This window comes from Papio anubis, chromosome 12 (genome assembly GCF_008728515.1).
Source record: "Papio anubis isolate 15944 chromosome 12, Panubis1.0, whole genome shotgun sequence".
NCBI classification, from domain to species: Eukaryota; Metazoa; Chordata; class Mammalia; order Primates; family Cercopithecidae; genus Papio; species Papio anubis.
The window spans coordinates 106,063,749-106,079,578 of NC_044987.1; the positions used below are offsets into that span (position 1 = coordinate 106,063,749).

The 15,830-nt window shown below is 37.5% G+C and overlaps 1 protein-coding gene across 7 annotated transcripts in view; it reads right to left on the reverse strand.

Annotated features, from left to right (window-relative positions):
- TTC17 (tetratricopeptide repeat domain 17) overlaps window positions 1–15,830 on the reverse strand; it is a 140,933-nt gene that overhangs the window by 30,028 nt on the left and 95,075 nt on the right. For 5 of the 7 annotated variants that reach the window (XM_003910009.2, XM_003910008.2, XM_021925888.2 and 2 more), the window contains 3 exons: window positions 15,563–15,683; window positions 13,485–13,644; window positions 12,470–12,553 (listed from right to left, as the gene is read on the reverse strand). In XM_003910009.2, the coding sequence (XP_003910058.1) occupies window positions 12,470–12,553; window positions 13,485–13,644; window positions 15,563–15,683 (365 nt within the window). Of the gene's footprint in view, window positions 1–41; window positions 381–7,848; window positions 10,476–12,469; window positions 12,554–13,484; window positions 13,645–15,562; window positions 15,684–15,830 lie in introns of those variants that run through there. The other 2 variants (XM_017948455.3, XM_021925889.2) reach the window with 2 other exon arrangements.

Here is a 15,830-nt window from a genome sequence, read left to right on the forward strand (position 1 = left end):
TGAACTCCTGACCTCAGGTGATCCACCTGCCTCCGCCTCCCAAAGTGCTGGGATTATAGGCATGAGCCACCATACCTGGTGGAATGGATACAATTTTATCTTTTCCTCTATTTAGCATTAAAACACACATTTCCTTTCACTGATGAGATGCTGCCTTTACAGTATTCAAAATTGCCATATGCAATTAGTTTTCTATTCTTTCCCATTGGTTTGTGCATTCATGCAGCAATATCAAACTACATTAATTAAAGGCTTCATGTACATTTAATGTCTTCTAGGTTAAATCCTCCTCTTCTCCCACTGTTCTTTTTTTCAGTTTCTCTAATTATTCTTGATCGTTTCTTCTTTGAGATGAACTTAAACAATTATTAATAGCTTGCCTGGCACCAGAAAAAAACATGGCATTTTTGTTATTGCATTAAAATGACACATTAACTTAAGAAAACTGACATTATATGATGCTGAGACTTCACATGCAAGAACATGGTTAAGTCTTTCCATTTGTTCAAGCCTAGTTTGCATTTTTCAGAAGAGTTTTAAATTTTGGAGATTTTAGAAAAACTTGCCTGAGGTATTGTCTTTTAAAATTCTCTTACAACTTCTGTTTTTTTTTTTTTAATTGTATATATGAAAAGTATTTATTTTTGTATGATAACTGTACTGATTTCTGGCTTAATCTGTTTTGGTCAATATCCATTTCCATGCTAAGTACTTTAAATCTTTGGAAATTTGTTGAGTCCTTTTTTATGGCTAAGTCATATGTTAAGTGTTCACATATGATAAACGTTCCTTCCTTGTGCATGTAAAAGAATAAATTTTGGGCTGAGCATGGTGGCTCACACCTGTAATCCCAGCACTTTGGGAGGCCGAGGCGGCAGGATCATGAGGTCAGGAGTTCGAGATCAGCCTGGCCAATATGGTGAAACCCCATCTCTACTAAAACATACAAAAATTAGCTGGGCGTGGTGGTGCACACCTGTAGTTCCAGCTACTCGGGAGGCTGAGGCAGGAGAATCACTTGAACCAGGGAGGCGGAGGTTGCAGTGAGCCAAGATAGCACCACTGCACTCCAGCCTGGGCAATAGAGCAAGACTCTGCCTCAAAAAAAAAAAAAAAAAAAAAAAAAAAAAAAAAAAGAATTTTGTCACTGCTGGATGCAGTGCTTATATGTCAACTAGGTCCAGTTTGTAATTGTGGTTTTTTTCGTCTGATATAATAATAACTGCTATCAGTTATTATAATTTTATTCAAAACTACTTCAATTAGGAATATGTCTATTTCTTCTGCCAGTTATGTCACTAATGCTTACCTTATATATTTTAGACTATATTCTTAGGTTCATACTGTTTACAGAACATACCTACCTGTGAATTAAATCTATATTACTTTCCTATAGCTACTGTGACAAATTAACACATACTTTGTGGTTTAAAACAATAAAAATGTATTCTTTCACAGCTGTTAAGGCAGGAGGTCCAAAATCAGTATCATTGGGTCAAAGTCAATGTGTCAGCAGGGTTGTGCTCCCTTCAGAGGATGAAGAGAATCTGTTACTTCCCTCTTCTGGTTTCTTGTAGCTGCTGGCATTCCTTTGCTTGTGGCTACATAACTCTGCCTCTATTGTCACACAACCTTCTCTTCTGGATTAAGTCTCTCTCTGTCTCCTTCTTTATAAGAATACATGTGATTGGCTTTAGGACCTAGATAATCCAGGATAAACTGGATAATCCAGGATAATTGGTCCATCTCCAGATCCTCAATTTTATCTGCAAAGTCCTCTTCTTTCCATACTGTGTATGTACATAGTTTTCACAGGTTCCAGGGATTAGAACATGGATACCTTTGTGGGGGACACTATTCAGCCTGCCACAGATCCCTTTATTGTTATAAAATATTCCACTTTAGTAACGATTCTTATTATAAAGTTTACTTTCTCTGACAAGGGTATAGTTATATAGCTGTTATTTTTTAATTTAATTTAATTTAATTTAATTTTAAATCTAGCCCACATTTAATTCTTAAGTTACACAGTCTTTCTCCATTTAACTACTGATGTACTTGGGTCTATATTTGCCATTGTACTATTTGTGCTCTACTTTTATGTACCTTTATCTTCCTTGACTTCCTTTGGATTAATCAAATGTTCTACATGATTCCATTTTCCTTCTATTAAGTTACATTTTAAAATAATTTTTAGTTGTTAGCCTAGAGCTTAAAACATGCTTTTTTACTTATTAAAGCCAATACAAATTATTACTTTTACTACTTGGCTGATACCAATTAAGCCTTAGGACTTTTAAACTCCATTTGCTTCCCTCTCATCATTAATGTTATTGTTACCATGAATTTCAGATATACAGTACATAAAATTGAAACTCCTCAGGGTGTACAATTATTATTTTGTACAGTTACTATTCATTTACATATGTTTCCCAGTGTTCTTCATTCTTTCTTCCAAGTCCATATTTCTATCTGGGATTATTTTCCTGATGAACTTCCTTTAATTTTTCAATGCAGGCCTACTGGTACCAAATTCTCTCTGTTTTTGTTTGTTTGAACACATATTTATCTTGCCTTAATCTTTTAAGATGATTTTGGCTGGTTTAGAATTCTAAGCTTGCAGTTTTCTTATTCTTGCACTTTAAACATGTTGTTACAATGGCTTCTAGTTTCTATCATTTCTGTTCAGAAGCTAACAGTCTCATTGTTGCAACTGTGAAGGCAACTGGCGAATTAAAGATGGGCTACATATTCTTTGTCACTACCATCAGGTAGAGGATATTTTCCCTGTCTGTAATTTTGAGCAGGCCCCAGGACTTGCTTTGAAAGGCAGCATGGATGAAGTAGTGCTGCTTCAGTTTTATGCACAAGCTCTGAGAGGCCTGGCCCGGATGCTTCTGCTTTCACCCTCTTGGAGCCCTCAGCCATCATCTGAAATGGCCCAGGACCCTGCTGGAGAGGGAATTGCAGCTGTGCCCCAGCTAATGCAGCCACCCCAGTTGAGGCACCAGACATTTGAGTAAAGCCATCTTTGGTGGCCAGCCCCAGGGGAGTCCCCACATGTCTGCAGTTGTGTAAATGACTCCAGGTGAGACCAGAAGAAATGCCCAGCTGAGTCCAGTTCAGACTGTAGAATCTTAAGCAAAGAATAGTTTTGTTTTAAGGTAGTAAATTTTGGGGTGATTTGTTAGGCAGAAAAAGATAACTGAAATAGTATTTCGTATTTAAATAGAGCATTGCCATGGTAGAAACTTAAGACATGTAGCACTAGTTTGGGGACTGGGTTATAGACATTTGGTGGAAAAGCAGCAAAGAGACTACTAATGGAAGCCGGAAAACCACTGAGGAAATAGGTATTTCAGGCTGGACAGAAGCCATGTAATCTACTGACAAAATAAGTGAGACTGTATCTTGGAAGATACAAAAAGTACCTAGTGAAGTTATATATCTGGCTAAGGTTTCCAGGAAGAATGCTGAAAGTGATAAGCAATTTTTCAAAAAACACCTGTAAAAGGTATTAAAAGAGAGAAGAACTAAACAAGGAACTGCTCAGTTTCAAGCAGAATTTAGAGGAACATACTTTCAACCTGGGACTTGCAGGGTTACAAAATAAAACTTTCTCGTTACCAGTTTCTCCAGCAAAAGGTTCTGAAGTTAAAAAAAAAAAAAAAAAAAAAAAAATCCAGAGCGTTAACAGTAGGACTATGGTCTCAGGGTCAAGATAAAATAAAGGACATGCAATACAACCTTGTTACTACTACAGATGCTCCCTCACTTACAGTGGGGTTATGTCTTAATAAACCCATCGTAAGCTGAAAATATTAAGTTGAAATGCATTCAGTACACCTAACCTACCATACATCATAGCTTAACCTGTCATTGCTTAAATGTGCTCAGAACACTTACATTATGCTATAGTTGAACAAAATCATCTAACACAAAGCCTATTTTATAATGAAGTGATGAATATCTCATGATTTACTGAATAGTGTACTGAATATAAAAAATAGAATGGTTGTATGGGTAGTTGAAGTATGGTTGCTACTGAATGCATATTGCTTTCATACCATCCTAAAGTAAAAGAATTCTAAGTTGAACCATCATAAGTTGACGACCACCTGTACTTCAGAAAGATTTACGCCAGTGCCTAGCGGATGCTCTTAGTTAGACAAAAGGCATCTAAGACTCTAAAGGGTATCATCCCTGATTCACATTCAAAGTATATAGAGGACTTCTTGAAGAAATTTGTGGGTGTGGCTTCTCTCTGGTGGGGTGAGTGATTTATAATTTGAAAGTCCACGAAGTTTTTTAAAGAAGTTGTGCCAGTGTGGATAACTGTGCCAGTTGGGACAGAGGCTAGAAGCAGGCTGAGAAAGCTATTCAGCTACAAAAACAGGACATTTCTCGTGGACAAGGAAAGACAGCTCAAAGAAAAAGTCAAGAACTGAGAAACAGAAAAGGGAGCCAACTTCAGAGAACCAAAATAGACTAATCAAACGTTCCCTACCCCTGGAATTGGGGGAATTGGTGACATACAGCCAGACGGAGTTCACAACTGCCATGGGATTGCTATATGCCTTCAATTTCCTCTCTTGTAAATTTAGTCAATTGATGTGACATCATATCCTTGCCATAACGATGTAGGTTGTATGTGCAGGGGTGGATTATGACCAATAACTTTTTGTTTAAATTCATAGGTTTACAGGTGAAGAGAAGCTGTATCTGAGGAGTCTCTTCCATACACAGGAATCCTCTCTTATCTGGGGGGGAATATGTTCCAAGACCCCCAGTGTATGCCTGAAACTGTGGATAGTACCGAACCTTATACACACTATTATTTTTTCCTATATACACACCTATGATAAAGTTTAATTTATAAATTAGATACAGTAAGAGATTAATAACAATAAAACAGTAATTAAAATAATACACTGTAATAGAAGTTGTGTGGATGTGGTCTGCATCTTTCTCTACCTCAAAATGTCTTATTTTACTGTACTCATCTATTTTTGAACCTCAGTTGACTGTGGGTAACTGAAAACCATGTAAAGCGAAACCACAGTTGAGGAGGAACTACTGTACACAAGTAGACTCTGAGCCTGATGCCATAATTGGATGGGACTGTGGGGTTCTTGGGTGGGTGTCATTTTGCACGTAGGAGGAATTTAAAAAATTTGAGCCAGTAGGAAGACTCGGGCAAATGAGAGATGCCCTAAAATTCTATTTGCCCTCCTCTTCACCCATGTCTTATCAAGAAGTGAAGTCCTATCTGTTTCCTTGAATCTCAGCTGGTTTTGTGATGACTGGCTCTGACCAACAAGAATGCAGTTGAAATGATGCTGTATCAGTTTCTAGGCTTTGAGAAGCTGGGTAGATTCTGTTTTTTACCCTTCTGAAGCCCTGACCCATCACGTGATTATTACTGTGCCAGAGAGACCATGTGGAGCTGGAGAGACCAGATGGACTTGGAGGGATCACATGGTACTTAAGAGACCATGTAGAGATGGAGCCTGGACAGCTCCCACTCTTCCAGGCTTCCCCAGAGGCACCAAACATGAGAGTCAAGAGCTCTTGGGTGTGCAGCCCCAGCAACGTAAGTGACTTCAGGTGAGATCAGCAGAAGTGCCAGGCTGAGCCCAGCCCAGACAGCAGAATTACAAAGAAATAAATGGCTGCTAAGTTCTGTAATTGTAAACAGCCATTTGTTTGTTTGTAATGATAGGTAACTGATACAGAAATAGTATTTTTCCTCCTGCCTCTTAAGCTTTTAATTTTCCTAGGTGTGCTTTTCATTGTACCTATTCTGCTTGGGGTCTGCTGAGCTTCTAGAATCTGTAGGCTACCTTTCATCCATTTTGGAACATTCTAGCCCATTTCTTCAAATATCACTTCTGCCCAATTCTGTTACTTCTCTATCTCCCAGACCCTAATTATATGTATGTTAGATCTTTGGAGTTTTTCCATCGTTTCTTATGCTCTTATGAATCCCCACACTCCCTTATTTTCTCTGTGGTTCTGTCTGCATATTTTTCTAGTTCACCAATTCTGGGCTGTGCTCTGTTCAATCTGTTATTAAACCCATTCAATGAGTTTTCATTACTCTATTTTTAAATTCTAGAATGCTTATCTGATTTTTAAAATAGTTTCTAGTTCCCTGGTGAAAAGGTACTTCTTTTCATCTGCTTTCTTCATCTTTTCCCTTATTTTTGTGAATATATTAATTGTAGTTATCGTAAAGTCCTTGTCTACTGAGTATAATATCTCTATTATCTGTAAATCTGCTCCTGTTGTCTACATTTTGCCTTGTTATCAACCATACCTTCTAGCTTCTTTGCATATCTAGTATTTTTTTCTAAAAATTGTATTCTGGTCTTTCTGTATAAAAGAACCACAGCAGCTCCAGATATTAAAATATTTCATCAGGGCAGTTTTTCCCTTCATTCTATTAGGCAAAGAAGTTGTAAGACTCATCAACTCATTCCTGCCCGATAATGAGTTAGGTTGGGGCATGCAGTTTGGCAAGACTCAGTCTGTCTGGGTCATTCCTGTTCCTTAGTTGTGGCACACCAGGGATTCTGATTATTAACTAAGCTAGACCTAATTAGACCTAATGCTAGATTAGGAACTAATTTAGACCTAATCAGAATCCCCAGAGTGCTGGAACAGGAATGACCTCAGGTGTCTGAGTAGGTAGGTTAGGTGTCTTGTCTCCTCAGCCCTAAAGACTTCTTCCTGTTAGAGGTCCCCAGCTCACTTCAGTCTCGCATCCAAGTAGTATCTAGATGAAAATCCTGAGGGGAAAAAGCCACATGATTATGGCTGGCTCTGTCATTCGGCATCTCCTTACTTCCTAAGCAGTGCGAGATGGAGATATTTCACTCTACCTTTCCTAAGTTTTGGGCCTAATCCCCCAGACTCCTGTGTGGCCTTAGCTCTAATCAAAATGCTCCTTGGAAAACAACTGGTCATGTGTTTGATTTCCAATCTGTTAACTTCCACCTTGAACAACTGCTAAAAGCTTTACTACTTTGTCTTTTTTCTCAGTAATGGCTTTCTCCCTAGGCTAAGGCCAGTTCTTAGCTCATACCCTGAATCAACAAGCGCTGGCGGCATAGGCAGGAAGACACAGCTGGCAATCACCACTCACTTTGGAAAGGTTCTTCTGTCACTAGTAATTTAGTTCTTTCATATCTTGTTGCTTGCCTAGTTCTATGATAGCTTTAAAAACATGATTTTAGAAGTTTATCTGGTTCATTCAAGTTATTGTAAGGCAGTGACCTGCCCTGACCTACTACATCCTAACTGGAATATTACTTTTACATGTGTATTAACTTTTAATGTTATTTGACTAAATTCTTATATTCTTTGTAGTTAGTTTTCCATGGATTCTTTTGGGTTTTCCAGATATATGATTTTAGCAGATACAGTAGGCAGTCTGAATGTCTTTGTCTATATTAATACATTCAAACTCATGTTGAGTAGTAGTAGATAGAGGGGACATTCTTGTCTGGTTCTTGACTTCAGTAGAAAAGCATTTAGAAGGCACCTAGTAAGGTCCTGGCTTTTCTGCTAAGAGTGTGTGTGTGTGTGTGTGTGTGTGTGTGTGTTATTGTGCTAAGAAAAGTATCAATTCTTAGAGTTCTTAACCTAAGTTGGTATTGAATATATCCAATGTTTGCACAAGTTTGGATATGATTATATGATTTTTCCCCTCTATCAATATGAAGGATGATATTAATGGTTTCCAAATAGTAAATCAATTCTGTATTCCTAGAGCAGCCTTTTAGTCATAAAGTGTTTTTCAAAATATGCTGTTAGATTGTTTGCTACTATTTTATCACTTTTGAATTGATAACAAGTGAAATAGGTTAGTAGTTTTTTTTTAATGCCAATTTTTTCAGATTCGGGGAACAATGATACGTTTTCTTTGTAAAATACATTTTCTTTTTTTGATACTCTGAAATATAGCAGCACTGGAAATTTTTGGTCTTTAAAGGTTTGTAAAAGTCCTCTGAAGTCATCTGGGCCTAGTGTGCTTTTTGGTTGGAGTTAACGATTTTTTTCCATTTCTTCTAGGGCAATCTTTCTGACTTAGATGCTGTTTCTACTGAGGTCATTTTTTCTGCATTGTAGTTTTCTAAAAAATATTATTTCACCTAGGTTTTCAAACATATTTGAATAAATTATATGTTTTGGTCAAACTAGTGTGATTTTCTAAACGTCCTATTTTTATGGTCATGTCCCCCTGTCTTTCGAATTTTACTTTGGCAATCTCATTTTCCTTTATTAGGTTAGCTAATGATGTATCTATTTTATTGATACATACCTCAAACTCAACTTTTGGATTCATTATTTCTTCTGATTTTCTGTATAACTAATGCATCTTTTTTCTTTTGCTTTTAGTTTGGTTTATCTTTTCATCCCAGTTTTGGGTGTTTAATTCATATCTTTTCTTATTTTTCATTTTTACTGCTACAGGTACTTAACGCTATGAAAATTTCTCTGAAAACTGTTTTAGCCTGTTATTTTATTTTCATTTATCTTCAAGAAATTCTAAATTTTTTAGTTTTCCTTTGACTCAGGAGCTGTTTAAATGACATGTTTTAGAATTTCCAGGTAGGAGGGCTTTTATATTGTTATTTTTTATTATTATTATTATTTTGCATTCTGGCCAGAAAATGCTACTTTTATTTTTTCCTTGGAATTTGTTCACTGCTTTGATACAATTTTCATGAATGAATAATCTATGTTCAAATGACAAAAAGATGTATTTCCTATTATCAAAGTTCAGAGTTTGATATATCTAATAAGATCTACCTTACTGATTATGCTATTTAGGTCTTTTATATCCTTATTAATTTTTTGTTTGGTATTATGTGGTATATTTTAATGTTTCCGTGAATCTCTCTTAGTCTCTGCTTTATGACATTTGTTTCTGTGTTAGTGGATATATAAATACTAACAATTATTACAAGTTTATTGTAAACTGTAGTCTTTAGCATTATAAAGTATATTTCTTTGTCATGTCAAGCTTTTTGATCTAAGTTTTTCCTTGTTAGGTATGGAGATCATAAACTTTGATCTCTTATTTGTATTTGCCTTGTACCCTTTATCCATTCTTTTATTTTTACCTTAAATCTTGTTAAATTTTATTTGGATGTTTCTTGAATATAGGATGTTTGGTTATGCTTTGTTAAACAATTTGAACATCTTGTTCTTTTAATAGTTAAGGTAAGAACATTTGCAATTATGGATATAATTGTTTGTCCTTGGTCCCTTGAATACATCTGTTTAATATGTATACATGTGTATTATTTTACTATATTGTCTATCTTATTTGCATACTGTGTCTTTTCAGGTTATCTTTTGGTATTTAGGAAGGCTTGTATTGTATATATACAGTAAGGCCTTTATATAATACCATTACTCTCCCTTCCATCACACTTTTTTTGGGCTATATTCTACTGGTCAAAAAATACATACAAATGGTAAGGAAATTACCTGTATCCTTTTCTTACATTTCTACCTTTCCTCCCCACCAGCATTTAATTTGAAGTATCATTCTTTAATTCCCAACCAGTACCTATTAAGTAATCAGTGAGCTTATTTCACCTCTTATATATTCTCCTATTCTCTCACCATTTTTTGATAATTACTATAACTAAATTTTCAGAGCTCAAACAATCCCCAACTTAGGATTTTTCAACTTTGACAGTGTGAAAGCAACAGGCATACAGTAGAAAACAGTACAACACTCTCGTGAGCTGTAGCTGCCAGTCAGCCACATGATCACAAGGGTAAACAGCTGATACTCTATAATATACTGTGCTGACAGATGATTTTACCCAACTGTAGGCTAATGTAAGTGTTCTGAACACATTTAAGAAAGGCTAGACTAAGCTATAATGTTTGGTATGTTAGGTGTACTAAATACATTTCAACCTATGGTATTTTCAACTTAACAATAGGTTTATCAGGATGTAACCCCATGGTAAGCTGAAGAGCTTCCATAACACACGGTACTGTCTTGCCTCTCTTAGAGTCATTATTCAGTCTTGGCTCTATAGACAATTATATAATGCTTGCTACTAGTCCCTTATACCAATGCTGCTCTGGTCATTTTCGCTGTCTGAAGCTTATCTCTAGAGAGTCTTCTCAAGAAGGGGCTCATGGAAACAATATTTGTTGCATGTTAATGGCAATTTGTCTGTGGACTCTATATTGATGGTTGGTTTGGTAGCACATAAAATCCATGGCTCATCTTTTTTTATTCTTTAAGTATCCTAAATATGTTACTCCATTGTCTTCTGGAATCAAGAGTTGCTGTTGAAATATCTGATTATATTTGTTTTCTTCCTTCCTTTCTTTCTTGCTTTTTAATTTTTTTAATTTTTCTTCCAAGATGGAGTAATTTTGCTTCAATAAGCATTGCTGTTGACTGTTCTGGATCAGTTTTCTATGGCACACAGTGCACCCTTTTAACAAAATCAGAAATAGAATAAGACTCAAATCTTATTTGAATGTAGAGCTTAAAATATGTTCCTCTCTAACATAATATCTTCAATTTTTCTTTAACTCTCTATTTTATTTTAGTCACTTGTCACTTCTGTCCTCTATGTCCCTTTCTGTGTTTGTGCTGTATTTCTCTTGCTGCTCCTTCCAATTTTGTCATCAGTTCTATGACAAAATTTTTCTACTACTGACCTGTTTGGCCTGGCACTCAAGTTTAATATATTTCAGTTTTCTATCTCCTGTTTTTATATCCATTGCTAATCTTTCTCCTGTGTTTTTATATTTTTGCTTTGTGTTCTTTAAGGCGACTTTTTTTTTTTTTTTTAAATGAGACAGGGTCTCACTCTGTTACCCAGGCTGGAGTACAGTGGCATGATCATGGCTTACTGCAACCTCAATTTCCTGGGCTTAAGCGATCCTTCCACCTCAATCTGTCAAGTAGCTGAGACTACAGGTGTGTGCAAACATTTTAATTTTTTTGTAGAGACAGGGTCTCGCCATGTTGCCCAGGCTGGCCCAAACTCCTGGGCTCCAATGATCCTTCTGCCTTGTCCACCAAAGTGCTGGGATTACAGGCATGAGCCACTCTGCCTGGCCTAATATTTTAATCCACGGAGAAAAGTTTAGTCTGAATTATAATGTGTTCCATGACAATAGTTTCCTGCTGTGTGTTCTTTGGTAAGTTTTACTGCTTTTTCCTATGGTATTCATTCATTCATTCTTTATTGAGACGGAGTCTCACTCTGTCACCCAGGCTGGAGTGCAGTGGCATGATCTCGGCTCACTGCAACCTCTGCCTCCTGGGCTAGCACTGATTCTCCTGCCTCAGCCTCCCAAGTAGCTGGGATTACAGGTACATGCCACCACACCCGGCTGATTTTTGTATTCTTAGTAGAGATGAGGTTTCACCACGTTGGCCAGGCTGGTCTTGAACTCCTGACCTCAAGTGATCCACCTGCCTCGCCCTCGGCCTTCCAAAAGTGCTGGGATTACAGGTGTGAGCCACTGGGCCCAGCCGGTTTTCTTTTATTTTTGTATCAGTGCTGTGTCTGCTCTGTTTTTATTACTCAGGATTTTCCTGGTTGGGCTACTTGTAGAAAGTTCCTTCAGGTAGTAGAATTTTGCTGATGTTTTCTGAAATTGCTAACCCTGCCTGACTTCTGCTACAATTCATCTTGAATGGTTTTGCGTGGATCATAACCACTTTTGGCAATCCTTACATTTTTTTGAAGTCTGGGGATCATGTGCTTGCCCTAGTTTCATTATAATTGGGGTCTGCTGATGATTTTTCCATGTGCGATATCCGGAAGATGAAGGAAGTTGCTATCTCACTGTCTCACAATGTCACATTCATATTTGAAGTTGGGTTAATTCTTTAAATGACTATGCTAAATTAGCTATTTAATATTATACAGTAGTAGAGAGATTCTTAGTCATAAAGTAATAAAATTAAATTAAAAAACCCCTCCTCTTTACACAAATATCACACAGAAGAAGAGGTGTCTTAGAATCTCTCAATGATATTTTCTGTAGGCTCTATGAAAATGCAATTTGGTAAATATTTTGTTTCATGATTTAAAGAGAAAAGACATTTCAAAGTGTGTTTCCCATCCATCATCCAAAATACCAAATATTCTTCACCATCAGAAGAACATCTGACTTATTTCATATACCTAGATTCCATGGTTTCCAATACTAACACCTCTATACACACATACTGGGGTAAAGAAGAGAAAACTGACTAGGTAAGTTTCACCACGGAAGGTAGGCAAAGAGACAGAAAAGAATATTAAAAAAGTGACTGAAACATTCTGAGGGGAGTTATTTCACATTATCCTTTGAGCCACCAAGTGCTAAGTAACTAACAGAAGAGGTTAGAGACACTTAGGAGGAAATAACCTAGAAAAGAAGTTAGAAGGAGGGCAATTGTTTCCAGCTTTTCTGTGGGGAGACTTACCTTTTCCAAAACTTTGGCAATTCGGGTGCCAATTTGTTCAAGCGACTGTTGTGGATATTGGTCTTTGCCGAGATTTTGTAATACCTGGAAGGAAGGAAGATGGCAGATTAGTAGAATGAAAACGATGCAGGATCTAGATGATACTGCTAATGCTGAGTCGGGCACCATACCACAGAGGCAAACTGTTTTTCTGGGATACATGCTGTGGTCCTATTGGTAAGGTAATCTATGGAAGATACATTTAAGGCTGTTTTAGCATCCCCTCAGCTCTCCCACATTTAACAAAAATTACAGAATATAAAACACATTCATTATAGCGACATTAGACCACAGAGTAAATGAAATAAACTATGTGTAATCTTGTCATTCAGACATGTAAAGACATATAGAGAGGTATCAACCACTTTTAACACCTTTATATGTCTTTCAGATATTTTTCTATGTACGTTTTCTCACAAAATATTGAATTATACTATATACTGTTACCTATGTTTTCACATTATATACTGTGAAAATTTATTCATGTCAATAAGAATATTTCTATATATTTTCTAATGGTGCCACTGTATACTATCTTACTTCTATACCAAAATTTATTTAACCAATGCTCTACTGTTGGATACTTGTGACATGTTTTTCCAATTCTTCTAGGTAGATACTTTGCTAGGTATATATTGGGTCTGCCTTCCTTACCTTCCTTCTTAAAAATGTCAACAGGAGAATTAACTGCCCCAAACATTTTTCTCAAGAGTCTGTATTTGATGGCAAGGCAGAACTACTCCCCTTGAGGGGTAAATTAGGATTAAAATTCCATGGTCATAAATAAAAAAAGACTAACAAGCTCAGTCCAAGGGCCTGAAAGAAATCAGGCTTGGCCCAAATCCACCTAGGTGATGCCTAACTGAAAAAAAGCCCCTATTTTTTTTTTAAAGGCCTGGTCACCTGTGCTTTCCACTATCAATGTGCATCCTAATTGTGAGGCTAAAAACCAGCCTGAACAAAGTTGAGCACTCACCTCTGTTAGCTGACTCTCCCCTGTGTAATGCAGGCTGGCTCGGTTGGAAACACCATGCAAGTGGTCCAGGGTATGCATACTCGTGGGGAGATTGCCATTGCAAAGAGGCTCCATTGCTGGCTGCTGTATAGGGGTGGCAAAGTCTATGTGTTCTGTGATGCTGAGAAATGGAGATGACCACATTAGGAAATTTTTGAGTGGGTGTGAAGAGAAGAGAGACAGCATTAACAATCAGCTCATCATAGCTTCAACATGCTATCCCCTGATTTTAAACGAGATAAGTTTTCTTCTAGGATTTCTTCTTCCAAGATATAAGTGGTGATAAATACCCACAACTGGTTATTATCTTTTAGTTTTCTTTTACGCACAGCAGCACATTCCTCCCCACAGAAAAAGTTACCTAAAGCTTAGTAAATTTTATAGAGATAAACAGCCGTACACTGTATTTAGGTGTAAGACTAAGTACTTCTTTTCATTTTCCCACCATACACAAACTATTATAGACTGTCATATGCACTAATATGACAAATTGGCACTGCCATGTTTTACTTGCAGCTATTTAAAAAGTCTAACAATTATTAGGCAAACATTCACTCATTATTTATTTACAGCCTATTACATGTCAGATACAAGCACTATAATAATGAGTAAAACATAGTCAGTCCCTGCTGTTATCATGTTCATTCTCTTGTGAGTGATTCATTTATTACATGTGATAAGTTATAAAAGATAAAATATGGTGCAATGACAGTACACTCCAGGAGGGTATACGTTGCCTCTGCACTGGTGGAGCAGGGAGGTAGCTAGTAAAGGATTCTGTGGAGGTAAGATTAAGTTGAGGCCAGAAGGTTTAGTATGAATTGACCAGCTGAGAACCCACAGTGAGAACAATGCCACAGACAAAAGAGATACCATGTGTGACAGTCCTGGCAGGAGAGAGGGCAAAAGAGAGGATGAAAAAATAGGCAGGGAGCAGATCAAGAAAAGCAGATCAAGTCCACTTTAAATAGCAGTAAGAATTTCCTAGAGTGCTTTAAGAATGATTTGACTTATATTTGAAGAATTCTGAGTACTGTGGAGAGAATAGGTTGAACAGAGGCAAGAGTGAACAGAGTAAGAGGACCAGCTAGGAGGTACTGGATGAACCGATGTAGGGATGGTTATGCTCTGGTTTGAGGAGGCAGTAATGGAGATGGAGAAAAGTAGGTGGTTTTGAAAAATACTCAGGGAGTAAAAGTGCTAAGAATTGGTAACAGGCTGAATTTGAAGAGTAAGGGAGGAAAATTGTTAAGGATAACTCCCAGGTTTTTGGCCTAAGCATTGCTGGAGCTATTTACTAAAAATAGGAAAAGAAAAAACGAACGAAACAATAATTTTTTAATATGGAGAGTGGGCAAGAAAATTATGACTTTAGTTTTCCTGAGCATGGGATGCCTGAGTGCAATCTAGACAAGACAGGTCAGGGAGACAGACAAATGAGTTGAAGGCGTTGTAGAAGGTCTGGTATGGAGATTCAAGTTTAGGAGCTGTTAGTACATCTGTGTTGATTGGAATTTTGGGAGTAGATCAGTCTGACTAGACGTGATTACAAAATAAGAAGGCTTAGTGGTAAATCCTGGGGAACTCCAACACTTAAAGGGTAGAAAAGGGGTCAGCAAAAGAGAGTGAGTGTCCAGTGAGGAGAAAGCAGTTATCAGAGGCACCTAGTATGTCTCGGTAGGTGTTTGCGAATCTGGATTTGCTCTGGCTCCCTTACAACTGCATGATATTCATGAGAAACTATGGGTTTTGTGCTTCTATAAAGAGGATCCAGTCTTCAATGCAAACTAAGCAGGTTATACATGGCTGCTAGATAGCTTACGAAGGACAGGTGAAGGCACCGGGAAGGGAGGCACACTCACGGCTTTGCTACAATGGGTTGGGTCCACCTGGGGGCCATGGTCAGCATGGTCATCCTTTGAAAATTCAGCTCTAGAAAGGATAACTTTTCTACGCTCTGCTAAGAGGGCATCCTTAAAGTCAGCTGGGTTCAGTGGAACTCAAATGCCATAAAGGAGGGAGAGGCTTAACATACTTACTCAATGTTTTTTGAAGAAACTGCAAGCCAGGTACTCACGATGGCAGTCAGCTCTACCCAGCGGAGTTTGACGCATTCGTCTGGGCTGGGCCATCCCAGACGCTGGTAGTCACGTTTTTTTCCTGGAAGGAAAGTATGCCATGAATCCACGCGATTGCAAAGGAACAGAACCCAAAGGGCCTTGTGCCCTGATGATTACTTCACCCAGATTGGTGTATTTGGAGGTGCTAGTCATTCTTGTAGTCTTTAGCATTTCCCCCATCTATGGT